This window comes from Lissotriton helveticus, chromosome 4_1, assembly GCF_964261635.1.
Source record: "Lissotriton helveticus chromosome 4_1, aLisHel1.1, whole genome shotgun sequence".
Classification (NCBI taxonomy): domain Eukaryota; kingdom Metazoa; phylum Chordata; class Amphibia; order Caudata; family Salamandridae; genus Lissotriton; species Lissotriton helveticus.
In genome coordinates, this window is record NC_136063.1 from 682,783,624 (window position 1) to 682,810,644 (window position 27,021).

At 47.0% G+C, this 27,021-nt stretch overlaps 1 protein-coding gene across 2 annotated transcripts in view; it reads left to right on the forward strand.

The window, feature by feature from the left end:
* The window catches only part of PCMTD1 (protein-L-isoaspartate (D-aspartate) O-methyltransferase domain containing 1), a 454,916-nt gene that overhangs the window by 258,343 nt on the left and 169,552 nt on the right, over positions 1–27,021 (forward strand). For both annotated transcript variants that reach the window (XM_078687315.1, XM_078687314.1), the window contains exon 4: positions 14,999–15,170. In XM_078687315.1, the coding sequence (XP_078543441.1) occupies positions 14,999–15,170 (172 nt within the window). The remainder of the gene's footprint in view (positions 1–14,998; positions 15,171–27,021) is intronic.

Consider the following 27,021-nt stretch of genomic DNA (forward strand, 5'->3'; position numbering starts at 1 on the left):
TATATCTGTAACAGCGGACCGGGCAGCGCTCCAGGACGCGTACTTTTCGCGCAACGGAGCTTTGTGAAGCGAAGCTGATTGGTTCTCCGGCGTCTGTCAACATTCCAAACAGTCCGTAGCGGCCGCCATCTTGTCTCTCGGTAGGATCGAGAGACAAGAGGAGGCCAAAGCGAAGGGGCAAATGACCATAAGGGGGAATAGTAGATCCTCGCTGACCCCCTACGTTTGATGTGGAGGTTTTAAAAGGGCTCCGCGGGGCAAAAAAAAACAAAATAATAATAATCGAACGGCTGAATGGATTTGCACGAAACTTGGCAAAATATTAGGGACTGGTAGCCCGATGTGCCTTTGCTAGGTCTCAATATATGTGCTCCAGTGGATTTTGAGAAATTAACGTTCAAAAAAGATATATATCTGTAACAGCGCTCCGCTTCGCGTACTTTTCGCGTTACGGAGCTTTGCGAAGCTGATTGGTTCTCCGGCGTCTGTCAACATTCCAAACAGTCCGTAGCGGCCGCCATCTTGTCTCTCGGTAGGATTGAGAGACAAGAGGAGGCCAAAGCGAAGGGGGAAATGACCATAAGGGGGCATAGTAGATCCTTCCTGACCTCTTAGGTTTGATGTACCATTTTGTCAAGTTTGGTGTAATTCCGTTCAGCCATTCAGGCTGTAGACGTATGTAAATGTCCTATGGAAAATTGCATGGGGAAAACACATTTGAAAGTGTTGAAATTTAGAACCAATTAAAATGTTACTTTGGTTTTGTATTTGTGTGTGATGAAAGTTAATTGGTTATGTATATATGTCAAATGAGAGGAAACCACAGCCATTTTGTGATACTACTGTCTGAGGTACATTTGTGAGGAATTTTTGGTGGTGAATTTCTGGTGTTTGATTTACACAGTACTAACACTTCTGCTACTTTTAAAAAGGTGAGTTGTTAATTTGTAAGGGGAAGTATGTTGTACACTTGAAGATAATTTGAAAAATGTTTTCTGTTATTTATTTGCAGTCCTTCTGTTATACTAAATACTTGATAAAGTTAGTTTTATATTATGTATTACTAAAAACGATAAATGAAAGTGATTATTTTTTTCTGCAATTTACAGCAAGCAATTTCAAAATAAAATGGCTCACAATGAAGAGACCGTGGCAATTTCTTTTGAATTGTCCACTACATTGATTGAAATTGAGAGCACCAATAATGAAATATTGTCACAAGGAGGACATGACTTGTATGATTCCATTAGATTGATTGAAATGGACAGCACCAATAATGAAATATTGTCACAAGGAGGAGATGACTTGAATGATTCCACTACATTGATTGTAATTGAGAGCACCAATAATGAAATATTGTCACGAGGAGATGACTTGAATGATTCCACTACATTGATTGAAATTGACAGCACCAATAATGAAATATTGTCACAAGGAGGAGATGACTTGAATGATTTTTTTGATCAATCTCTTGATGGCGAATTTATCGAGTGTTTGGAGACCATAGAGTTACAAGAATCATCATTGGAGACTTTTAATGAGGACATTGCTGATGAGGACATGTTACTAGTTCTTTCAAATTTAGAAAATTCTGAAGAATAAATGTATATTTAGAAATCAAAAATTGTTTGAGACATTATTCATTTTTATTTTTAATTTATGAGGTTGTAGCGAAGTGATTGTAGTATAAAATGAGACTTATAGTATAGAGTGCAACATTTTTATGTTACATGGTAAGTTTACTCATATTTACTTCCCTTCTGCCACTATATTATCTCCAATGTGTATTTGACATCTCTTCTTCATCTCCGGCCTCCTTTCTCTCACTGTGTGTCTCCGATGCATCTTATCGCTGCTATTTTGTGTAATTACAGAAGAGAGTAAAATAAAATAGTTCGGAACGTGAAAAGGGGGCAAAGTAGAGTACTCCTCACCCCCTCGGCCTTTTTAGGCGGTCCCAAAAGGATCAGTTTCTGCTTTCCTGAGAGATTATGGTATGAGTTCCATATACCACAATAACTTGCATTACAACATGCAAGATATCTATCTCCTATTACCAACTTTTGGAGATATTCGCGCTAAGCGCGAATATCTCCAAAAAGTAACACCTGCCCTGAGCAGTTCTTAGCCATGTTATCCAATGGGAGGTGGATAACATGGCTAAGAGCATTAGCTCGGTAATGCATGAATATCGCTGAGTTTTTAGCGATATTTATGCATTGCGGCCGTTTATTATCGCATTTGCGATAAACCTTGATAATAGCAAGGTTTATCTTCGATAATTTCTGACGATGCTTAGTGGTAAAAAATTGGTTGGTAAGCATCGTTAGCGATAAATATCGCTTAACTTTGGTAATATGCCCCAACGTCTGTTAACGTTCGATTCGAAGGAAATGAGGAAGTGTTGAAAAACATTGTCTGCACCATCTTGCCTTTTTTGAAATGCCACACTTTTGTCGTGCACGGCAGCCATTTTAGATGTCTTGACCAGACCCACTCTCTGCACGCTGTCGATTCGTAGCATGGCTCCTCACCCACGCAAGCATCTTCCCTAGGCACTGGTCACCACCGCTCTCTGTCTTATGCATGGGCAATAAACCTCCCCCTATCTGCGCTGCTCTTCCCTGAGAATCACACTCTGTGCCCGCCCGACACCTCCCTTTCGCCCTATTCACTACCGCACCCTCTGACACTCCTCTTTCTCTGTGTCCGATTGTCCAGGCTATCAGCTAGCCCTGCAGATGTAGTTTATGGCCCCAGCTGTAAAGAATCACCCCTCTTCAAAGGAGTTATAGTAGATCAAGGCCCACACCCGATGAGATCCGTCACACCACACGTGTTCCTACTATCTGAAAACCATCCTGTATTGTGATTGGGGAGGGGACCGAGCCTGAAGCGGAAGATTCCAGGAATGACTCTTTGTACATCAAAGTTTTTACAATTATGTGTCACATTAAAAATATATAGCACTCCAACAAAGTAGTAGGAATATAAAACTTTAATAACATATAAATATATACAAGAAAACAAAAACAGTAAAAACATTTAAACAACGAAGAGACCGTGGCAATTTCTTTTGAATTATCCAATAGATTTATTGAAATTGACAGCACCAATAATGAAATATTCTTGTCAGTAGCGGTCTGTTGTGCGAATAGTTCCAAGGCAGCAGAACGCGCTGAAATCTAGATGGCACGAAAGTGATGTCTAGTAAGTTGCCGCCCAGCAAAAAACGGCGTGGGGCGCCGCGGGGGTGAGTGAGTCCAGTAGGCACCACAGCTATTCTTACCGGCATTGCAGAATTACTGCTGGGGACAATGCCTGTGCTGTAGCAGGGTCACAGCAGAAACAAAAAGGATTCTGTTGAAGATGTTGTTGGTTTTCAATTTGAAAACAGTTCTGGTGTCAACTGCTATGCTAATGTAGTGGTTAATGTTTTGTTTTCTCTAGAAAATGTAAAAGAGGGGGAGGCAGTCCAAAGTTCCGTTAAAAGGGCAAAGGAAAGGATCGGTGGTTTGAACTATCAGTCAAAAAGGGGAGGGGGTGCAATCATTTTTCCTACCGGGTCACACTGTGCTTTCACCGGAAGTGAGGTCTGCAGGATTCTAGTAATTCAAAGTGAGGCTGGCGCCAGCATGGGAGCGCCGACGTCCCGCGGATACAGTTTCGTCACTCCACGGGCGATCATGGCAGTCATTCCCCATCGGGGGTCGGAGACTCCCGCGGCTCCTCTAGAATCTTCAAGGTCGTGGAGGACTACGGTGGTGGAGTCAACCAGTGACCGGGCCATTTCTTTATGCTGGGCCCGCTCTTGCCAGGTCGACCGCCATTTTGAGAGTTCGGCAGCTACCGGCGATCGCGGGGTCACATGAGCGGACGGGCTCCACCCTGCCGGGCGAGACGTTGCAGCATGGCCACAGTGGAAGAACCCTTTTCCGGGCGCCTGGAGCGCTGAGGGTGCAGCTGGGAAGCCTCCACCTGGGGAGGCGGGAGAGGCCTGTTCGCACCGTCTCTCCCTCCCAGTGCACCCCACGGCGTCTCGCTTGAGATTTGTTATGGCCGGACCAGGCGATGAGGACGAGGGGGGGGGGGGTCGGAGGCATGTGCAAGACATCCCCCCCCAGTGTTGTCGCAGCCATTATAAAAGAAAGAAGTGTCCCGTCCGTCTTCGGGCCGGGCTTCCGGTGGATGTCGGCCGGACGCCCCTGGCTCTGGCCCCATGAACGGGTTTCTTGGTTTATCGGCTGCAGCCGGATCCCGTCGGCCTCGGCCCCCCGACCGTTGGTGGCCGGACCGGAAGAGCATGTGGCGGGACTACCTGCAACTCTCAAGGGCCACCGCGGCCGGACTGGGAGAGAGAGGGGAGGGTCGAGGAGACATTTCCCCCCCCTGCAACTGTTCAGCGTTGTAAAGGCAATCCCCTGGCCGGGTCCCGCTGGCCTCGGCCTCTCCTCCGGCTACACCCTACGTTAGGATCTCCTGGCCGAGGCGTGGCAGCAGGACCTGCCTTATATGGGCTGCTCCCGGCTGGGCGTAGCCGGAACCCTGCCCCACCTTGGAAGTTTCCAGAGTGGGGGCGGATGTTCTACTGACTTGCATTTTCCCTAGTCTATCGATTTTTTTGGCGTGGCAGGCGGTGGGACAGCGAGGGGTGATTTGGTTTCTCTTACTGTTTTTCTGGTCTCTCACCACTGGCATATTTTAACGTTTTCTTGTTTCTAGGACATTAATAGGTTTTATCATTACGTTATGTTATCGTTTCTTTGTTCGTTGTTTAATAAAAGTTCATGTTCATCAGTGGCCTACTGATTTTCGTTTTCCTATTTTTTTCTTTCCAGGTTGTTTCATGGTAAAGTTTCTGTTAACAGGATACAGTGATCACTTCGTTATTATTGCATATGTCCTTTTCACTAGGGGTGCTCTCTGGTCGGGCCAGATGACGTATCTCTAGTAAATGGTCCGGGTGAAAAAGGTGCATCAATCAGTGGGGAGTAGATAGGCATGACAGATTACAACGGGGGAGAAAGGTCCGCATTACGTACCCTTTCACTACTTGCAAAGATTTTCCTACGTTTATTTGCAAACAGGGAATACCTCCAAAAAGAACTAATTCCCAAACAGTCAATGTTCGGACAATCAATCAATCAATGAGGAATGAAATAGGTACGACGTGTTAAAGGCTTGCGTTACCTACCCTTCACTATCTGCAAAGGGAGAGAGAATATTCCTATTCTTCCTCGTTTGCAGGTAGAGAAGATCCTTAAGAGAATTAACTTCGAACAATTCAATGCTCGATTGAAACAATCAACAAGGGGTACTGTGAACACAAATGAACGCCGCTTATGTACATACGCATTGCTATTTTCAACAGGTTGTTCCTAATGTTTCTATTTTAGCGAGGTCAAAAAGAGATCCCATTAGTGGCCTACTGATTTTGCTTGATTCCTTTTGTTTTTTTACACGATTTTTCGCTATCTGCAAAGACTAAACAGAGTATTGCGACTCTGTGCTTGTTTGTAAATAGAGAATGAACCAAAGAGAACAATCAATCAAATGGAGAGAGAAGCAGGCACGACGGATTACAAAGGGGGCAAAGGGCTGCGTTAACTACCCTTCACTATCTGCAAAGAGAGAGTACTCCTAATAGAAATGAGGGGTGGGGGGCAGCATTCAAAGCAGATCAGTGTGCATAAACACGAAAATGTTTTTACTTACCACGTACTTGACATTCGACAGCTTATGATATTTGCTATTAAAAAACCATTGAAATTCACTGAAAAAACCATAGGTTATAGACCATATATAGTTAGGAATTAGCATTTATAAAACCTTGAAAATTCACTGAAAAAACCATAGGTTATACACCATATATAGTTAGGAATTAGCATTTAAAAAACCTTATTTTACTCACACAAAACCATTGAAATTCCATATATAGTTAGTTGCACTAACTATATATCGCGCACCCGCAATCCACTGCTGATCATGTCACATATTACATGATTCATGACATGGTCAGTGACATCACTGATGACATCACTGATGACATCTCAAATGACATCACTGATGAGATCACTGATGACATCATCCAGTGACTGTGTTTCTGTAAAGTTTAAATATGTTTTACATATTGAAGAATGAGTAGATGTATAAGTGTCTGGACGAAGGATTTAGTAGGTGCATGACTGAATGTATGAGTGAGTGATTAAATGTGTCTCACTGAGTGCATGGGTTAGTGACTAAACTGTCTTAATTTGTGCATCATTATGTCTGTTGTTCTGTAAACTGCTGCATGTGTTGATCAGTAGCTATATGATTAACTATATGGGTTATTGATTGATTGTCCAAGTATTTGTATAGGAGACTGAGTGTGTGTGTGGCTGGCTGGGAGGTGTGTGACTCTGTGCAGATCAATGTGTACTTGTATCAATGATTGTATAAGAAAGTAAGTATGTGTTAGTATATGTTTGAAAATGTAAGGTGCTCTATGTTTAACTGTATAGACAAGAAAATGGAAGTGTGATTGATTCTTTACAGGACTGACTAGGTGTGTGAGTAACTCCATGGATGAGTGGCAGAGTGTAAGTGTCTGTATAGGTGTATGAGTGCATATGATAGTGATGTAAAGATGAGTGATTGTATGTATGAATGATTGTATGGGTGAATGAGTGAATGTGTGTGTAGACGTAGGAATCAGTGAGTACGTATGTAGTAACTAGTATTGGTGTGTCAATGGTTTTAAAAATTATACTCTGTATTTAACACTGGGTGAAACAGAGGTTATATTAAAACGTGAGGAGATGCATTGTATTGTCACACGAATGATATCATCAGTGATGTGGTCATTGATGTCAAATGAGATGTCATCAGTGATCTCATCAGTGATGTCATTTGAGATGTCATCAGTGATGTCATCAGTGATGTCACTGACCATGTCATGAATGATGTAATATGTGACATGATCAGCAGTGGATTGCGGGTGCGCGATATATAGTTAGTGCAACTAACTATATATGGAATTTCAATGGTTTTGTGTGAGTAAAATAAGGTTTTTTAAATGCTAATTCCTAACTATATATGGTGTATAACCTATGGTTTTTTCAGTGAATTTTCAAGGTTTTGTAAATGCTAATTCCTAACTATATATGGTCTATAACCTATGGTTTTTTCAGTGAATATATATATACATATATATATATAAAAACCTGCAATAGCAGCCAAATAAAAACAGAGCTGAAATATACTGTAAAGAACTTCCACCATACATGAGTAATAAGCATTAAAAACATGAGAAACAACACAAAGTTTGTTTTAGAAACTGTTTTAATGTTCAGAAAGCTGTAGAAATTCTCATAACTCACTTGAAGCATAGACATCTCCCAGGCTGCATTGCAAACACACAGTCTAAAAAGACTGAAAAGCTAACCTGTAGCTGCATAGCAATAAACTGACACCGTGCCTTTAAGGCACCCATCACCCCCAGTATCCCATCATGCCTCAGGGGTGACAGTTAGGTCAGTTGTTCTTACCGGCTCCTTCAGAGAAGGACCCTGGTTACACAGCTCCACTAATTTTCTGTTTCTTGACAGAAAAATACTTCACTTTTAACAACTTTTGCTCTTACTTTGACATTTAACATCTAGTCAAGTAAGATACTGTCTTTTTCAGTCAGTTTAGTGAACATTTTCTTTTGAGAATGCCTTCACTCTTTGACAAATGTCCTTCTTGTGGCAACAAGAAGGCAATATCAGACAACCACGACGTCTGTATCCTGTGCCTGCCTGAAGATCATTAACCAGGCACCTGTCCTCATTGTGAGCACCTGTCAGGAAGAACTCTCAAGGACAGGGAGAGGATTCGCATTTATGGCCTGGCTCACAGGTCATCAAGAGGAAGATCTCCAGTGAAGAAGGGCTCCAAGAAGGCTCATACATCTTCAAAAAAGAAGTCTTCACACCCTTCAACTTCAGCGTCGGGCTCGGCGCTGAGAAAAGAACCACCAGTGGATCATCTCTCTCCTAAACTACCGTCGACGGCGGGCTCGCCGTCGAAAAGAAGACCAGGTACGTCGACGACGTCGAAGGATCCAGTTCCGTCGTTGAACTCTCCTCCGCCGCCGTCAACCGGGCGACGGTCGGCGTCGAGATCCAAGACCCCTCCGCCGTCGTCAATCAGGCGACGACCGGCGTCGAGGGAGGTCACTCCTCCGCCGTCGTCATCCAGGCGACGACCGGCGTCGAGAAGTGTGACCCCTCCGCCGTCGTCTAAAAAACGACGTTCGGCGTCGAGGACCAAGACCCCTCCGCCGTCGACAGGAAAAAGTCGATCGGCGTCAAGGAGGCAGTCTCCGTCAGTGTTTCGTCAGCGCTCGGCGTCGAGGGTGCCCAATACCCCTCCGCCGTCGTCTCACAGACATTCGACGTCGAGGCAGAGGACTCCGTTGACGGCTGGTCATCGCCGTTCGACGTCGAGGCAGAGGGCTCCGTCGACGACTGGACATGGTCGTTCGACGTCGAGAGAGAAGCCTCCGTCGACGACTGGACATCGTCGTTCGACGTCGAGAGAGAGGGCTCAGTCGACGGTCGGTCATCGCCGTTCGACGTCGAGACAGAGAACTCCGTCGACGGCTGGTCATCGCCGCTCGACGTCGAGGGACCATAGATCCTCTCATAGACAATCAAAGTCGAGATTGTTTGACCCGCCGACTCCCCGAAGGCGCTCGACGGGGAGGGAAGATCGCTCGACGTCGAGGTTTTCAGATGTGGTTATGGTAACGGAGTCAGCTTCCCGTCATTCCACTTCACGGTCCTCTGGTTCCTCAACTGCATCTTCAAAGTCCAGAAGTCCTGTGCGCAAATCTCCTGAGCGCCGGCCAGACCCTTCGGCTGGTGAAATCAGACTATCACCTAGATGGTACAGGTCTTTGGACCATTGGAGAGATTCTGGGGCTGCCAAACGTATGCAAGAATATGCCAGCCCACAGCATAGGTCTCCTCTTCAGGATCTGGTAGAGGAGATGGACAAGCGTAGTCCTCCCAGGCACAAATCACCTATGAGAACACCAACCAGATCTCCCAGTAGGTCCCGATCTCCCAGAAAAGGACCTCGTTCAGAAGATCGGATCAGATCTCGCTCTCCGAGACGGGAGGAGCGTTTAAAAAGATCGCGGGAGAGGAGGCACAGTGCTCACCGTAGACGTCGACGAACTCCGTCTACTTCATCTACCTCTTCTACCAGGTCTTCCAAGAGGGACTACTCCCCTACGTTTACGGACAGTCCTACGTCCAGATCCTCCCCAGTGGATGACATTGGCACGTATCTAGATGTCCTGCAAAGAGGAGCGCAGAAGCTGAGCATTGAAATGTCTGTCCCTCAGGTTACAACTACAGTCATTTTTTAGACTTTACACAAAAAAGCTATCTCCCGTCCTCTGCTGCCTTTAGTCCCGGGGATTATGGATCCTGTCAAAGAGGTTTTCCTAACTCCGGCGGCTATCAGAGCGGTGCCAGCCCGCATTCAGAAACCCGGCCTCTTCTGACCCGGTTTTTGTAAAATCTGACCCTCCAGCAGACTCTGTAATTGTGGCAGCGGCGAGGAAGACACACGCAGTTGCCGGTTCCTCTTCAGTCCCACCAGACAAGGACAGCAAATCTCAAGACTCCTGGGGTCGCAAGGTTTGCAACTCAGCTGCATCCACGCTTAAGGTTTCTAGTGCGGCTTCGCTTCTGGGTCGATACAACAGATCCTTATGAGACTCTATGGAAAGGTTCAAATCCAAGCTGCCAAAAGAAGACCAGCAGGATTTTGAAGAGACTGTGACAGAAGGATGTCTGGTGGCGAATCAGATGATAAACACAGCTGCGGATGGTGCTGTCCTTGCGGCGCATTCCTATTCACAAGGGGTTTGTGCCAGGAGGTCGGCCTGGTTGCGCCTTACAGGTCTGAAGCCGGATGCTCAGCATCGCATCCTTAATCTCCCCTTTTCGGGTTCCGCTCTCTTCGGGGAACATGCTGATGAAGAAATGACCCGAATGAAGACGGAACTGGACACAGTGAAAGCGGTGGGTTTGGAGAAGAAAAAAGAATTCAAGCGCCGCTTCAAGACCAACAGGGGGAGAGGGGCTCAACAGAGGGTTCAAACCCCTCAGTGGTCCCAAAATAAGAACAAGGGGAAATCCCAGTTTCGAGGCAAACCCGGCAGAGGTAGAGGAGGTCACCAACAATCCTCTAACACCACAAGAGGAGGAAAGGCCTGAGCAGTGGCTTCCTCTGGCGCCGTTACCCACTCCAGTGGGAGGAAGTGCTTCACAACACCTGGCAGAGTGGGTCAGCATCACAAAGGATCAGTGGGTGCTGAATATACTGCGCAATGGATACAGGCTACGTTTCCGTGCTCCTCCGAAGAGCATTCCTCCAAAGAGCTCTTGCCCTCACCAGCTAAGCTTGCTCCGAAGAGAGGTAAAAGTCCTACTGCAAAAAAGAGCGATAGAGGAGGTTCCTCTCGCTCAAAGAGGAAAGGGAGTTTACTCCAGATATTTTCTTGTCCCCAAAAAAGATCAGGAGGTCAAGTTCAGACCAATACTCGATCTGCGACTTTTAAACAAGGTCATCGTCAGGGAAAAGTTCCGCATGTTAGCGCTTCACCAAATATGCCCACATCTTCAAGTCGGAGATTGGATGTGTTCGGTGGACCTGCAAGATGCGTACTTTCACATACCAATTGCTCAACAACATCGCAAGTACTTGAGGTTTGTCGTAGGGAACAAACACTACCAGTACAAAGTGCTACCCTTCGGTCTCAAGTCCGCACCACGAGTCTTCACCAAATGCATGGCAGTGGTGGCGGCTTTTCTTAGCAAGAAGGGGCTCTTCATCTACCCATAACTGGACGACTGGCTCCTAAAAGGTCCATCGCTGTTGCAGGTAAAGCACGATCTACATCTGTGTCTGCACCAGTGGCGCAGGCTCGGCCTCCATGTGAACCTGGAGAAGTCAGTCCAGCGGCCTACACAGTCCATCCACTACCTAGGCTCCGTTCTGGACACAAAAGTGGGAAAAGCGTTTCCTTCGGAGGAGAGACTTTTTTCCATGAGTCAGAAATGTGGACTCCTGCTAGAGTCTCGGCTTCCAACAGCCCGACAAGTAGCATCTCTGCTGGGTTCCATGGCGACCTGCATTTTTCTCATCCCAAACGCCAGGCTGAGAATGCGTTCTCTACAGCAGGCTCTGGAGGATCAGTGGGACCAAGCGACAGGACGTTGGGAAGATCATATCATGCTTTCCCAAGCGACGAAAGATGCCATCAAATGGTGGACTCGGAGAAAGAATTTACTGGTGGGGGTACTGTTTCACCAACCTCTTCCATCCCAGTCTATAGTGACGGATGCCTCTCTGCAAGGCTGGGGAGCGCACATGGGTCCGCTTCAAATTCAAGGCCAGTGGTCTGCGCAGGAGCAGACATACCACATCAATATGCTGGAGTTCAGAGCGGTATTCCTGGCTCTCAAAGCTTTCTTTCCAGCGATAGAGTCCAACTCAGTCCTAGTTCAGACAGACAATACGACCACCATGTTCTATCTGAACAAACAAGGAGGCACAAGGTCTTGCCCACTTTCTCGAGAGGCTCAGGCAATCTGGCATTGGCTCCTCTCTCGAGGCCTCACGGTAGTGGCAGTGCACCTTCCAGGCGAGTTAAACGTAAAAGCAGACGCACTCAGCAGGCACTTCGAAGATCAGCCAGACTGGGTGCTACAAGACGAAGTAGTAGAAGAGCTTTTTCGTTGCTGGGGTCGTCCAACCATAGACTTGTTTGCAGACGACGAAAACGCCAAATGCCACGCCTTCGCGTCCAGGTTCCACCGGCCAGGGACGCAGGGGAATGCTCTACTGATGGATTGGTCAGGGACATTCGCTTACGCGTTTCCTCCCCTGGCTCTGATTCCGAGAGTAGTTTCCAAGCTCCGCAGGTCGAACATGGAAATGATCCTGATAGCTCCGGATTGGCCGCGGCAGTGGTGGTACCCGGACCTTCTACATCTGTCTGTGTGTCCACACAGACGACTCCCTTGCAGGCCGGACCTGTTGAGCAAGATGAACGGGAGGATAATGCATCCCAACCTCCCATCACTGAACCTAACAGCATGGCTCCTGAGGTCCTGCAATATGGACATTTGAACTTGCCTCCTGAATGCATGAACATTTTAAAAGAGGCTAAGAGGCCTTCCACGAGAGCGTCCTATGCGTTCAAGTGGAAGAGGTTTTACTTATGGTGTAGGGATCATCACCTAGATCCGACTAAAGGGCAGGAGGACGTCATCTTGCCATACCTCCTTTCCCTGGCAACTGCTGGTTTAAAGTATGCTTCTATTAGGGTGCATTTGTCAGCCATAGTAGCATACAGAAAATCACCTGATCAGATTTCTTTCTTTCTGGTTCCAGTGGTTAAGGACTTCCTCCAGGGGTTGAAAAAAGTGTATCCCCCTGTGCGAAATCCTTCTCCTCCATGGGAATTGAACCTGGTTCTATCCAGGTTAATGTCACCTCCTTTCGAGCCCATCCACAAGGCCTCTTTGCAACATCTCTCTTGGTAGGCGGCCTTTTTGGTGGCGATTACCTCTGCGCGCAGAGTAAGCGAGATTCAAGCGCTCTGTGCGAAAGAACCATTTACTGTTTTTCATCATAATAGAGTAGTCCTAAGGGCTCATCCATCTTTCTTGCCTAAAGTCATTTCTGATTTTCATGTAAATCAGTCCATTTCCCTCCCTTTGTTTTTTCCAAATCCTACGACCCCAGCCGAGCGGTCACTTCACTCCTTAGATCTTAAGAGAGTGCTCAAGTTCTATTTGGAAATGACCAAAGGGATTAGGAAAACGGATCAACTGTTTGTGAACTATGGTTCAATGCGAACAGGTTTTCCAGCGGCCAAGAGGTCCATCGCGAGATGGATTGTCTTGTGCATTAAATTGGCCTATCAGCTTGCAGGCAAGCCTTTATTGGGGTCACCCAAAGCGCATTCCACTAGAGGGAAGGCCGCTACAGTAGCTTTCTTGCACGACATTCCAATGTCAGAGATATGCAAGGCTGCGACATGGAAATCAGTTCATACCTTTACAAGACATTACTGCCTAGAATCTGATTCCAGGGCCGATACTCAAGTAGGACAAGCCTCTTTGAGGAATCTATTTGGGTAGCCTACGGCCTGTACGAGCTTAGTGGTTACTAGGCTTAATATGGTTATTACTGTATTGTTACTCCTTTGCCCGCAGGGAGATGAGGTGAGGCTCGCTATTCTATTCTAATGCTTATGACTATTGATGAGGATCCCCTGGAAGAGAAGGATTAGTTACTTACCTGTAATCCTAGTTCTCTTCCAGGGGTATCCTCCCTCATCAAAGTCATAAGCAACCCTCCCGCCTCCCCGGGCAAAGGACATTCTTTAATAAGGAGATATTGTTAACCTATCTGTTACTGGGTTTATTTTCAGTCTCCGAAAAGAACAACTGACCTAACTGTCACCCCTGAGGCATGATGGGATACTGGGGGTCATAGGTGCCTTAAAGGCAGGGTGTCAGTTTATTGCTATGCAGCTACAGGTTAGCTTTTCAGTCTTTTTAGACTGTGTGTTTGCAATGCAGCCTGGGAGCTTTCTATGCTTCCAGTGAGTTATGAGAATTTCTACTGCTTTCTGAGCATTAAAACAGTTTCTAAAACAAACTTTGTGTTGTTTCTCACGTTTCTAATGCTTATTACTCATGTATGGTGGAAATTCTTTACAGCATATTTCAGCTCTGTTTTTATTTGGCTGCTATTGCAGGTTTATATATATATATGTATATATATATATATATATGAGTATATATATATGTGGGGCACATATAATATAGTGTTTCCGGGGTCCCGCACATGGGCGGGAATATTCTAATGCTTATGACTTTGATGAGGATACCCCTGGAAGAGAACTAGGATTACAGGTAAGTAACTAATCCTTTGGGCTCTTCAAGACCGCCTGCAACTTCTGCCAATGCGAAGATCCAACATAAACATGCTCCTCGCAGCAGCAACAACTGCCGCATCTCCCGCAAACTTGAATATCTGATGCAACCTACTGCTCACATCAGCAACAACCACCTTGTCTCCCGCTGGCGAAAGGACCTGGTTGCGACTTGCTTTTCTCACCAGCAAAGACTGCCTGCGTCTTCCTCCTGCGCGATGCTCTGGCTGAGCCTCCTCACATGAACATGTGTGTGAGAAGGCAAACGCCTCACTAGGATACACCTGGTACCCTTATCTGACCCGCGCTCTATTGCAGCCAGCCTGAACATGTGACTTTAAACCAGTTCAGCAAGACCAGATAACCACAAGTGGCGCTTGGTTTAATTTTATTTATTCATATTTTCTCTTATTTTTCTGAATTGGTTTGGGTTTTTTCTTGTGTTGTTTCTAATTTATTACTGCTTGAGTGCTGCATAAATATTTTACACATTGCCTCAAAGCTAAGCCTAACTGCTTTTTGTGCCCAGGTAGCAGAGGTACATGTTCATTTTGTGACTCTTGTGATTCACCCTAATAGGGATTGTGTTTATTTCTTGAGTGGTGCTCTCACCCCCATCAGCTAATAACCCCATTTCTTACAGTGACCAAAGAGGAGGTGCAAGCAAACAGCAATCTGGAGAATACTTTATACCTTCAATCATCATCACTGCCTATTGAAGAGCTGAAATCCAAATTGAGCAAACCATGTTACATAATTGATTGAAGAAGTAGCATCACCTCTCACGTTCACATTCAGATTCTTCCTGAAATGCTTAAAATGTAAATGTTGTGCCTGAAGACCTATTGTTGTAGAGGGAAAGATTGCTTATCTAGTTGTACAGGTCCCCTAAAATGTGTACCATACTTAAATATGTGTGCACTCGTACTTGAGTTTAGAGTTGTAAAGTTATTTTTGAATGCTGCTTTTTGCTAATATTGCTTCAAACACTTTTTATATGTTTTATAGGTTTGAATTGTGCGAACCAGCCTTTGTGGTAGGAAATTGCCTGGAGATCTCATCTGACAGTCATCAGTATGATCGGATCTACTGTGGAGCTGGTGTGCAGAAGGACCACGAGAACTACATGAAAATATTACTGAAAGTTGGAGGCATTTTAGTCATGCCTATAGAAGATCAGGTGATTTGTTACTTTCCTTTTTGTTTTGTTTTTTATACAGATGGTTTACAAACTAGGAATATCCCTTCCTTGCATGCATACGTAATTAGACCTCTATCCAGGCACACATATCCAACATTTCAGCAATACACTTTTTAAGTACCAGCTGCATGGTAATTCACATGCATTTTGTTTCTTTCTTGAGGATGTATGTTTTGGTGGTATGCAGTGATGTTGTAGCTGTGTATAATACAGAATCAGTATGGTTGTACATCATGGTGAATTTTGTCAACTTTTAGGTGCCATTTTTATAAGTCCCTATTAGAAGAAAGTCAGGTAAACCTGCCTTTATTGTTGTATTTGTGATTCCATCCAATGGACATAGTCTAACATGAAGTTAGTTTTGGTAATATGCATCACAGTAGCCCTTACACGTACCAGTATTCCAAGTCTTTTAAAAATATATATATTACTCCAGATAGTGCCAAAGGGAAGTTTAACCAAATTTAAGGACTTTGAAAATGTAACTCAAATTCTCTCTCGAAACATGACTTGGCTAATGGTACATGTAGTGGCTTCATGCCCCCCCCCCCCATCCTTTAACTGCTTAAGTGGTGATAACTAGTAACAGTTTGGTAGTTACATTGTTCTCTGCAGGGCTGCAGACAAAAGCCAGGGCAAGGCTTAAACGTGCTGATATGCTATACATGTTCAGCAAAAGAGAGGAAAATAAATTATGCAATCAAAGACAAAAATTACAAAGAGAGCAGAACATAGTGTTTAAAAAGGCACATAAGAAACAGTCATTTGCAATGAAATAGGTCTCGCATTTGCGAGAGTTTAAGCTACTGTCATTGTAAATGATAATGCCTTTTAGTTATCTGTTTTGCTAATAAATACATAAATAAAAGGCATTGTCATTTACAATGCCAATAGCTCAAACTCTTGTAACTACAAAACCTATTTCCTTGTAAAGAAGTGGCCGCCATTGTCCTGGGCTGCTTGGAAAGTGAAAGCACGCATGGCGCACTGAATGTTGCAGGAAAGCACAAATTTAGCTTAAATAAACAAATAACTCCGGCACAACATAAATAACTCCGCCACAACATCAAAAATTTAGCACTCTAATGAGAAAACGTAAATACTGTTTATCAAATATTTGCAAATCAAATAACTGTGTGGTCGCTAAAGCTTATTTATTTATTAAAGATGATGCACGTGTGCTGGTGTAAAACATAAAATAGCGCCCGGCCCCCCAAAAAATCACAGATATTTGTGAAGCGATTTTCTCAAAGGTAATACGTAAGTGTGTAGTGTCGCGCTCTAGTTGTTGCTTTGTGACGCAGCGACGCAGAACGTGACCGCCATGTTGGCGAGAGGTGCGGAGCACGCGAATATAGCGGACGCAGTTCCCGGCTCTCTCACTACCCGTTAATTTAAGTAAATGGCTTTCCTGTAACCGAGCCTCTGCCTCTCTTTAGCGGTCACTAATATTCCTAGAAATTGGCGACGAGGGTTGGCAGAAAGCGAACACTGCTCGAGACGACCACTTCTTGCAGACAACCTATGGCAGCATAGGACCTCGAGGCCATAGAATTTTGGGTGGAGAGCGTGGCAGAGGAGAGACCCCGCTACCACAACCCCGATCCACAGCACGCAGAGACCGCCAGGGGGCGGAGAGTGAAGCTCACAGCCGAGGGCAAGGGCGCACATCAGCCTGACCACGAGAGGATGTGGAGGGGAGCATAACTACCTCCTGGGAGTCGTACCACGCAAGGACCACCCACAGGCGCACCTGGGCATTGAGACCAGCGCCAACTGTGAGTACAGCAGCCCTGGTGGTGTGAAGAGAGGCGTCGCGACCACGTGTTCCTAACCTGGCCCACCTGCTGGGGCCTCCACACGCGGTGGAAATACCCCACGCTTGCGGCAGCTGGCCTTCCCGCCTGAGGGCCTGGCGGAGCAGGCACAGCGCGGGCGGCGAACGTGCGCCTCAAAGAAGCCCACCACGCCAGCACAGTTCTAGTGCGCCAGGAAGTCCCAGAGGGGCGGAAGAGCTCCAAGGAGGAAGAGCAGATATGAGTGCCCAAGACCTCCTCGCTCGCAATGCCGGTCCCCTTCCTACCCAGGCCAGGGGGACCCTCAATGAAGTGGGAAGATTGGAAGGTATACTTTATGAATTATCTTGAAGCGCTGGAAGATGAAAGTGGTTGGGAGTTTCCCAGCAAAAGAAAGAAGAGGATACTACTCCATAACCTGGGCCCTGAAGGCATCAGTCTTCCAAAATCAAGTACCTAAATCACGACCGACTGATGACGACGACGTGTTCCAACACGCGATTGAAGACCTAGACAACCATTTTAGACCGGTGGTGTGCACATCTATAGACAGATACAACTTCCAACAAAGAAAACAGGAATCAGGAGAGTCGATAGATGAATACGTGGCTACAGGTGTGGGAGCCAAGCCCATGCAAGCCATGATAAACGCTGCCCAGCGTTCTGTGCCAAGTGTATGTTCTGTGGAATCATGGGGCATTATGAGAAAGTGTGTCGCCGAAAGCAGAGACAGCCTGCGGTCAAGTACGTCGCACAGGAATCTGACAAGGATCGAGAAGGGGACGAAGAAGAGGATAATGTGCTATGCATAGAGGAACACGTACTCGGCATCGACTTCACCCGCTCTAAAAAAACACAATGTGAGCTAACAATAGGGGGAGTGCAAATAAAAGTGGTGGCAGACTCAGGGTTGCCGTACACCATAGTACAAAGCAAGGTGTGGGACAAACTCTTCAAACAGCACCTGGGACCACACCTGATACCTCTGGACATTCGACCAGTCACATTTACGGGCGAGCCCATCCCCATGGTGGGGTACCAAGTCCTGCAATTTGAGTTTAAGGGCCGGAAGGCAGGCGGCAAGCTATACGTAGCAGAGAAAGGGCCCTCCGTCCTAGGATAGGTTGACCAGGGCGAGCTGGGCATACAACTGAACCCGGGAGGCGTCACGCAGGTCCTGATGACCGGCCCAGAGCGACAGCCAGAAGACACCAAATGGAAGGAGGAGTTTCCCATTGTGTTTGGAGGCACGATAGGAAAACTGATGAAATGTAAGCACAAAATAGATCTTAACGCAGATGCCCAGCCCATGTGCCACAAAGTAAGAAACATCCCGTTGGCAATGAGAGAGACAGTACAGTTGGAATTAAAACGGCTGGAGGACAGCGGCATCATTGAGCCGATAGACAGCGCAGAGTGGCTGGCACCGTTGGTGGTGGCCAGGAAGCCCAACGGCAAGGTACTTCTATGTGTGGACTTGAGAGAGCTAAACAAAAACATTGTAGTAGAAAAGTTCCCGCTACCCAGAATAGACGAAATGCTGGCCAAAACAAAAGACGTGAAATGGTTTTCCACCATCGACCTTGCCTCGGTGTACCTTCAAATAGCCATGCATCACACGTGCCGCAAGCTGACGTCCTTTATTACCCCATTCGGGTGCTACCAATTTCACAGGATGCCATTTGGGCTAGCATCAGCGGCAGCTGTATTTCAGAAGCTTATGCACAAACTGTTCAAGGACATAGAAGGGGTACAGTATTTTCAAGATGACATTCTGATAATGGGCAAGAACCAGGCAGACCATTAAACAAAACTGTCCACAGTGTTGCACATTCTGGCAAGGAACGGACTCACTGCAGAATGGGAGAAGTGTTGATTTGGAATGTCATCAGTCACGTACTTGGGCCACGAGATTAGCGACCAGGGGATTACTCCCAAACAATCCAATGCCAAAGCCATACGGGATGCCCCTCCACTGACAAGGAGGAGGTTCTCTCTTTCTTGGGCATGGCCGAGTTCTATAGTAAATATGTGCCTCACTTTGCCTCAAAGACGCACAATTCGCGCCAACTTCTCAAAGACAGAACATCCTTTGTGTGGACGGAGGAGGCGCAAGAAGAATTTCATAGCATTAAAGAGGAAATCCGCACGGCAATTCCCCTTCGGAGATTCGACCAATGAGCCTCGTCCGTACTCACCATGGATGCAAGTGAAAAGGCACTGGGAGCCGTCCTGATGCAGGAAACAAAAAAAGGTGCAGTATCCACCATCAGCTTCGCGTCCAGGTCCTTGTCACCCACGGAGCAAAAGTTCAGTGTCGTGGAAAAGGAGATGCCGGCGGCGGTCTGGGCCATGGAGAAGTTCCGTCAGTTCATATGGAGCTCGAGATTCCGGCTTCGGACGGACCACAAGCCACTGGTCAAAGTGCTCACATCATACGGACATGCGAACGCTACCCCTCCATATTGCAAAAATGACGCTAAAGTTGTTGGACTACCGGTACGACGCAGAATATATACCGGGACCCAAAAACAAGGTGGCGGATTATCTGAGCTGAGCATCTGCCATGGAGGAAGCTCCTCACTACACGGAGGAAGAGGACGTCAGGGTGGCGTTCATGGAGGACCACGAAAAGGTGATAAGTGCGCAAGAATGGAAAGAGGCCTACAAGAACGACAGGGACATCACTGAGGTCAGGCACTTCATCCTACAAGGGTGGCCAGAAAAGAAACACCTAAGTGCAGAGCACAGGAAGTTCTTTGAAGTGCGGGAAGAATTATCCATTGGAGACCAAGGCACCATCCTGCTGAGAGGAGATAAAGTAGTTCCTCCCAATTCCTTGGTGGCACGCCTACTCTCCATCCTGCAAGAAGGACACATAGGCATTGTAAAGGCGAAACTTCGAGCAAAACAAACATACTGGTGGCTGACTATGGACAGCCAGATAGAAAGACACGTCAGAGAGTGTGCACAATGCCAAAATGCTGACAAATCCCAGAGCTTGATACGTCCGCCCTTAGGAAAGTTCGACAACCCAGCAAACCCATGGGAGGAGCTGTTGATAGATATCCTCGGTCCGGTGCTAGACGCACAAGGAGTCCAGAAATACGTGGTGGTACTCATGGACAGATACTCCAAATGGCCTGAAATCGACATACAGGAGGACATGGACACGGAGACTGTGTTGAAGTTTCTCACAGCCACATTCCTAAGGGAAGGTATTCCGCATTCCATCGTAAGTGACAATGGGCCCCAGTTCACGTCTGAACAGTGGAGCGCCTACATGGGAAGGAATGGAATCAAGGTCAAGCACACGTCGGTATACCATCCTGACGGTAATGGCTTAGCAGAAAGGTTTAACAGAGTAATCACGGGGTTGGTACAATCGGCAATCAGTGTGGGAAAGAACTGGGAAACGGAGTTGAGGAACACACTGTGGGAATACAGGATCACTCCCACCAGCACAGGATACAGTCCCTTCAAAATCCTCAGGGGACGGGACCCCTTCACCAAGGACAACGTAGCTTGGAAGGAACGCACCATAGTGAGCAAATGGTCCCCAGCAGTGGTCCACCACAATCTGGAAAAAGCACAAAGAGTATACACAGAACGCTTCAATAAAAGACGTACTGTGAAGGAGACGATGTTGGAAAGAGGAGAGTGGGTCCGAGTCAAACTAGCCCAACTGAGAAGGAAAGGCTACAGCAAGTTCAGTGCGCCCATGCAAGTAAAGGAGGTTTACAACAGAGCGGCCTTACTAAGCGATGGGAAAGTTTGGTCTCAGGACCGGATGACCAAGTGCAACAAGATACTGCAGTGGACTAAAGCAGAGGGGCCATAGTCAGAACACTATAACGATAACCACACTGAGGTCCTCCCTTCGGAGGAAGAGAATGCAACCTCGGAAGAAGCCCAGAGAGAGACGGTGTCGGTAGAGAGGGAGTGCACACTGGAACGCCAGGAAGACACCAGTGAAGTGACACCAAAGGGCAGGCCCGCGGGTGGAGACAGACCACGGACGAGAACTCCCAGAGAAGACACAGAGAATGCCTCCTGCACCCCGGTGAGATGTACCCACACTAGCAGAACTGTGGTAAGACCGGCGAGGTACAGAGGCTATGAAATGGGAGAAGTTACTGTACTGGGAAGCAGATAGACTTTGTGACATTATCACTCAAACTGTGTTCGGTTGTTAAAGGGGGGAGATATTTAGTGTCGCGCTCTAGTCGTTGCATTGTGACGCAGCGACGCAGAGTGTGACCGCCATGTTGGCGAGAGGTGCGGAGCCCGCGATTTTAGCGGACGTGGTTCCCGCCACTCTCACTAACCGTTAATTTAAATAAATTACTTTCCTGTGACCGAGCCTCTGCCTCTCTTTAGCGGTCACTAATATTACTACAAAGTGTTCCTAAAATTTGCAAAAGCTATCAAATTTAGTATTAATTCAGTGTCTAGTAATATAAAAGTATCTGTTTTTTGGGGCGCAAAACGAAATAGCAAAATAGAATAAATACAAATAATGCTGCTGCCACAATTTAAAAAAAAATTAACATTAACCCAAATGTAGCTGCTCCGATCTGATGTCAATTCGTGTGAGGTCAAGGGTTGTGGTGCCCCTTCCTGTGATGCTACATGCAGTGTCACACGCTGTGATGTCATTTGCATAAAGCCTAACTTGGTTAGTCCCCACACTTCTTTTTTTAGGACGGCCCGATTAGAAGGATTTCCATTTATGAACTATAACTAACAATATGATGTGTAGCAAAAGCAATAGTACATTTATCTACATAAAATGCAAATGGATGATCAGGATCCTAAAATATTTTTAAGTACGAGTACCACATTTACATTAGAAAGAGACTAGTACACGCCCACTTTTCCACTAACTTTCTACAGTAATTCTAACACTAGACCATGCATTTGAAAGGAATGTCACTTGAAGAAGCGATGTTAGGTGTAGCAGCATCAATCAATGCACTAAGATACAATCTCTGAAATACTGCTACCTATGGAAAGCAAGCCATAAAGCATTTCAGAAAGGAGGGTTGACAAAATCGCCTACCTCTTACACCCAAAGGGGACCCCATTCTTGTGGTGTCTGTTCAGCTGTAGCCAATCACACTTCACAAGCTGTTTCTGAATGCGCTGAAGGGCAAGTGGGTGCAGCTACGGGAGTGTCGTTGGTATCGCAAGAGTTGTAACTGTCTAGCCGCCAATAGGGTAGACCAGTTTAACGTCACTGTTAAAGACACAGGACTGCAGTTGGAAACTTCAATTTTGGAGGCGGTGAACCTGTAGTCCATATTGTTTCTTTAATAATGCTAGGAATATACCTGGTTCATGTTCCCTCTCTCTATTCGATACTAAACCAATGCTTTGCTCGCATGGGTGGCTGTCCCTCCTTTACACTGTAATGAAATGGCTTCCAACTGAGACCACCGAATGGAAATCGAGTGTAGTCTCACACACACACACCATAGATGTTCTTTAGGGCGGACTCTTCAAGATTGAAAATAAATATGTTGCCCAATCCCATAGGTCTGTGTGATAAACGTGAAGAGTACTAAGACGCAAGGATGGGCAACTTACATTTATTACTGTTATCTCAACACCATAACTTTTACTGTCCTTAAATCCACACAAGTTGATTGTAAAACATCCCTTAAACTGAGGGAGGACATGGATTACTGGTGCATTGACCCCCCCAGACACTGATGTGAGTCCCAGGAGGGAAGTGCCCCTCACCCGGGCCTCACAATGCTGGAGAATAGGTGCGACGCCCAGGTCATGGAAGACTCTGGCTAGAGGCCCCATGTTAGTGGGCTGAGCTCTGTGTCCTGGGCAGCTGCCCATGCCTTGTGCCGGCCATGACTCTGGGTACAACAAATAATAATGAATTACGTGTTGAAGAAAAGGAAACAAAAGCTGAAAGGATAAATTTTTTTATGAATCAAACGGACAGAATTGTGCTGCTTGTGTGAATCACGCGAGCAGATCTTTTGGAAGCCTTGTGTGACTGTCTAGTTTTATATCTCGTTCAACAGTGGACATCAGAAACAGTTAACCGCAAAGGGGGAGGGGTATGGGGGGGTGTTTTTCGAGTGTGATGCTGAAACATGAAGCGCGACACCCGTGTAGATAAAAAGTTATGCTCAGGAACCGTGATGATTAAATGAATGGCAGCACACAGTAATAAAAATAAGCAATCAGAATACAACAGAACCAGAAAAACAGTAGTCCCCAAAATAACTTTAAAAAACTCACAGCGTAAGTAAACTGTAGTTGGTCGGTGCTGCTGACCGATAAACTGAAGTGATGTATTGGGAGCACCAGACGGGATTACACTCTGTATTGTAATTACTACAGATCTTCCAGACAGCGTATGCGCGCTGGCTAGGCTCGACCTAAAACATTTATGAGAAAAAAAAGAATTGTGGTAGTTAGAAACTGGTAAGGGCAAACTGGAGAAGGCAGAAGGTGAAAGTAATTAATGGTGCAAAGAAGGAAGGAAATAGCAAAGTGAAAGGAATGGTGATTGAAACGAAAAAAGGAAGAGTGAGTGCTAGGGTGGATGGTTGAAAGGATGAATGGATGGAAAGAAGGGTGAAAGGATCAGTTGGTGAAAGGATGAAGGAAAGGATTGAAGGAGAGACGGCTAAGCGGATAGAAAGAAAGACCGAAAAGTGAAAGGACGAAAGGCTGGTAGAGTGAAAGGTTGACCGATCTATGTGTGAATTGAACAATCAATGAATGGATGGATGCATGGAAAGGTCAGAATGTGGATCGAAGAATATGTGAAAAGATGGATCTAATTTTGGTAGCTAGTAAGGAATATGAAAGGATGGATGGAAAGGTGAAAGGCAGATTGATGGATGGACAAATGAGTGTATCCATGGATGAAGGAACCTAATATAGGAAGGAACAGGCTTATTTTCTTCACTTCCTCTGTTTTGGTACAAGTGTGGTGCAAAGTGGGGAATATTTAAATTTTATGGCTATTCCTAGCATCTTCATTGGTGTGTAATTTCTTCTCTGATCTATCCAGTAGGCATTAGTCGTCTGTTCTTTTCATTTGCATTTGTGGTGATATGATGCAGCAGTAGGCACTCTGCTATCCAGTAGCTTGGCGCAGCAAATAGCTTCAGCTACTGTGGTTTACAGCAATACCATTGCTACTACAGTCTGTATGACTGTATTGATTGCAGACAAAATCTACCTGTTTTGCCTCTTGCTGTTCCCATTTGAACCCTATGTCTCCATCTCCATCTTTACCCTATGATTCTGGGAACTTTCTGGACAGACTGGCAGACCTCCCATGACTGGAATAAAGAAGAAAGTTGAACAGTTTGTCTTCCAACAGGTTGATAGTAATGACAATTTAGTTCCTCCGGCATTAGAATTTTAAAAGTTATCAGATAATCAGTCAACACAGTAGGTGTACTATCTCAAGCAAAAATCTCAGGATTTGCTAAATAATTATGTGTTCTTAAATGTGAACAAGTCAGTTGGAGTCTAAAGCATGATAGCAGTGGTATTACTAACATCATCATTTGCCCTCAACTTGAAACTAATCCCTTTGCGATCCTTGACCTTTCCAGGTAGGTCGCTCCCCCTCCGCACAGCAGTGCCTGTGCCCGTTCTCTCCCTCGCTGCCCCTGTGTCACTCTGCCCGGTTTTTCCTTATGCTCCCCTCGCGGCCCCGTGTCTCTCTGCCCGTTTTTGCCTTCTGTTGCCTAGCTGCCCGTGCATTTATGTGACCTTTCTGCCTCTGTGCCACTCGTTTCCCCCCTTTTTTTGTGACCTTTTCTGCCCTTTCTTGGGACCTTTGTGCCTCTGTGCCACTCGTTTCCCCCTGTTTTTTGTGACCTTCTCTGCCCTTTCTTGTGACCTTTCTGCCGTCTGTGCCACTCGTTTCCCCCTGTTTTTTGTGATCTTTTCTGCCCTTTCTTGGGACCTTTCTGCCTCTGTGCCACTCGCTTCCCCCCGTTTTTTGTGACCTTTTCTGCCCTTTCTTGTGACCTTTGTGCATCTGTGCCACTCGTTTCCCCCCCCGTTTTTTGTGACCTCTTCTGCTCTTTCTTGCGACCTTTGTGTGTGCCACTCGTTTCCCCCCGTTTTTTTGTGACCTTTTCTGCCCTTTCTTGGGACCTTTCTGCCTCTGTGCCACTCGTTTTCTCCCATTTTTTGTGACCTCTTCTGCTCTTTCTTGTGACCTTTGTGCATCTGTGCCACTCGTTTCCCGCCGTTTTTTGTGACCTTTTCTGCCCTATCTTGGGACCTTTCTGCCTCTGCCACTAGTTTCCCACCGTTTTTTGTGACCTCTTCTGCTCTTTGTTGTGACCTTTCTGCCTCTGTGCCACTCGTTTCCCCCCGTTTTTTGTGACCTTGCTACCCTTTCTTGTGACCTTTGTGCCCTCTGTGCCACTAGTTTCCCCCAGTTTTTTGTGACCTTTTCTGCCTTTTCTTGGGACCTTTCTGCCTCTGTGCCCTTTTGCCTTCTGTTTTCTACGTCACCCCTCGCCGCTGCGTCCCCGCCCCCCTGACTGCCCATTTGCTGCCCCCACCTCCCGCCTCCCAGCTGCTCCTCCCTCCCACCTCCCCATATGGGCCGGCCGCTGCACAGTGAGGAGAGCGACCCTTGACCCTTCCAGGTAGGTCGCTCCCCCTCCGCACATCACCGCCTGTGCCCGTTCTCGCCCTCGCTGCCCTCGTGTCTCTCTGCCCGGTTTCCCTTCTGCTCCCCTCGCTGCCCCTGTGTCTCTCTGCCCGTTTTTTCCTTCTGCTCCCCTCTCGGCCCCCGTGTCTCTCTGCCCGTTTTTGCCTTCTGTTGCTTAGCTGCCCCTGCATTTCTGTGACCTTTCTACCTTCTGTGCCACTCGTTTCCCCCCGTTTTTTGTGACATTTCTGCCCTTTCTTGTGACCTTTTGCCCTCTGTGACACTCGTTTCCCACCGTTTTCTGTGACCATTTTGCCCTTCCTGTGACCTTTTTGTCTTCTGTGCCACTCGTTTCCCCCTGTATTCTTGTGGCCTTTCTGCCCTTTTTGTGACCTTTCAGCCCTCTGTGCCACTCGTTTCCCCCTCAATTGTTGTGCACTTTTGCCTTCTATTTCCTTCGTCGCCCCTCACCGCCCCGTAACTGCGTCCATGCTGCTCCGCCCCCCTGACTGCCCACTCGCTGCCCCCGCCTCCCAGCTGCTCCTCACTCCCACTTCCCCACACATGCCGGCTGCTGCACGGTCCACCGCTGGCATGCGGCAAGCCTGTCTGCGCCCACCCGCGCCTGGACCGTGGCCAGCACCAGAACCCATGGCCCCCGCACCCGCCACCACTACAACACCAGTACTCTGCACGCTCTCAACCCCGGACGGACCCACAACTGCTTTAAGGCCGCCACAAAATGCACACATGGTCCATTCACCTGCCGGAACAGCAGCTACACCAGCCACGAGCCGACAAACCACCCGCCAAGAAAGAACTCAACCACCTCCGATGCATACTACTGAACACCCGCTCCACACGCAAACACGCCGTCGAGCTCTGGAACCTGCTCAACAGAACCTCCCCAGACATCGCCTTCCTGACAGAGACATGGTTGAACAACTCCCAGACGGCTACAAGATCACCCGCAGAGACCGCACCAACGGAGTCGGAGGAGGAATCGCCATCGTCCACAAGAACAGCATCAGGGTTTCGACTAGCCCGGGCGACGCGCTCAGCACCGCCGAACACATGCATTTCCAGATCCACACGGACCTCCAACTCCACCCTCAGAGGCCCCCTCGTCTACCCACCCCCCGGACCCCGCCCCCAGTTCAGCGACTCCATCGCCGACTTCATCAGCACGCACGCCCTGACCTCCACCGACTACATCCTCCTCAGAGACCTAAACTTTCACCTTGAGAACAACAACGACAACAACTCCACAACCCTGATCGATAACCTCGCCAACCTCGGACTGAGACAACTCGTCACAACGCCCACCCACTCCGCCGGCCACACGCTCGACCCCGTCTTCTACTCAAGCCCGCAAGTC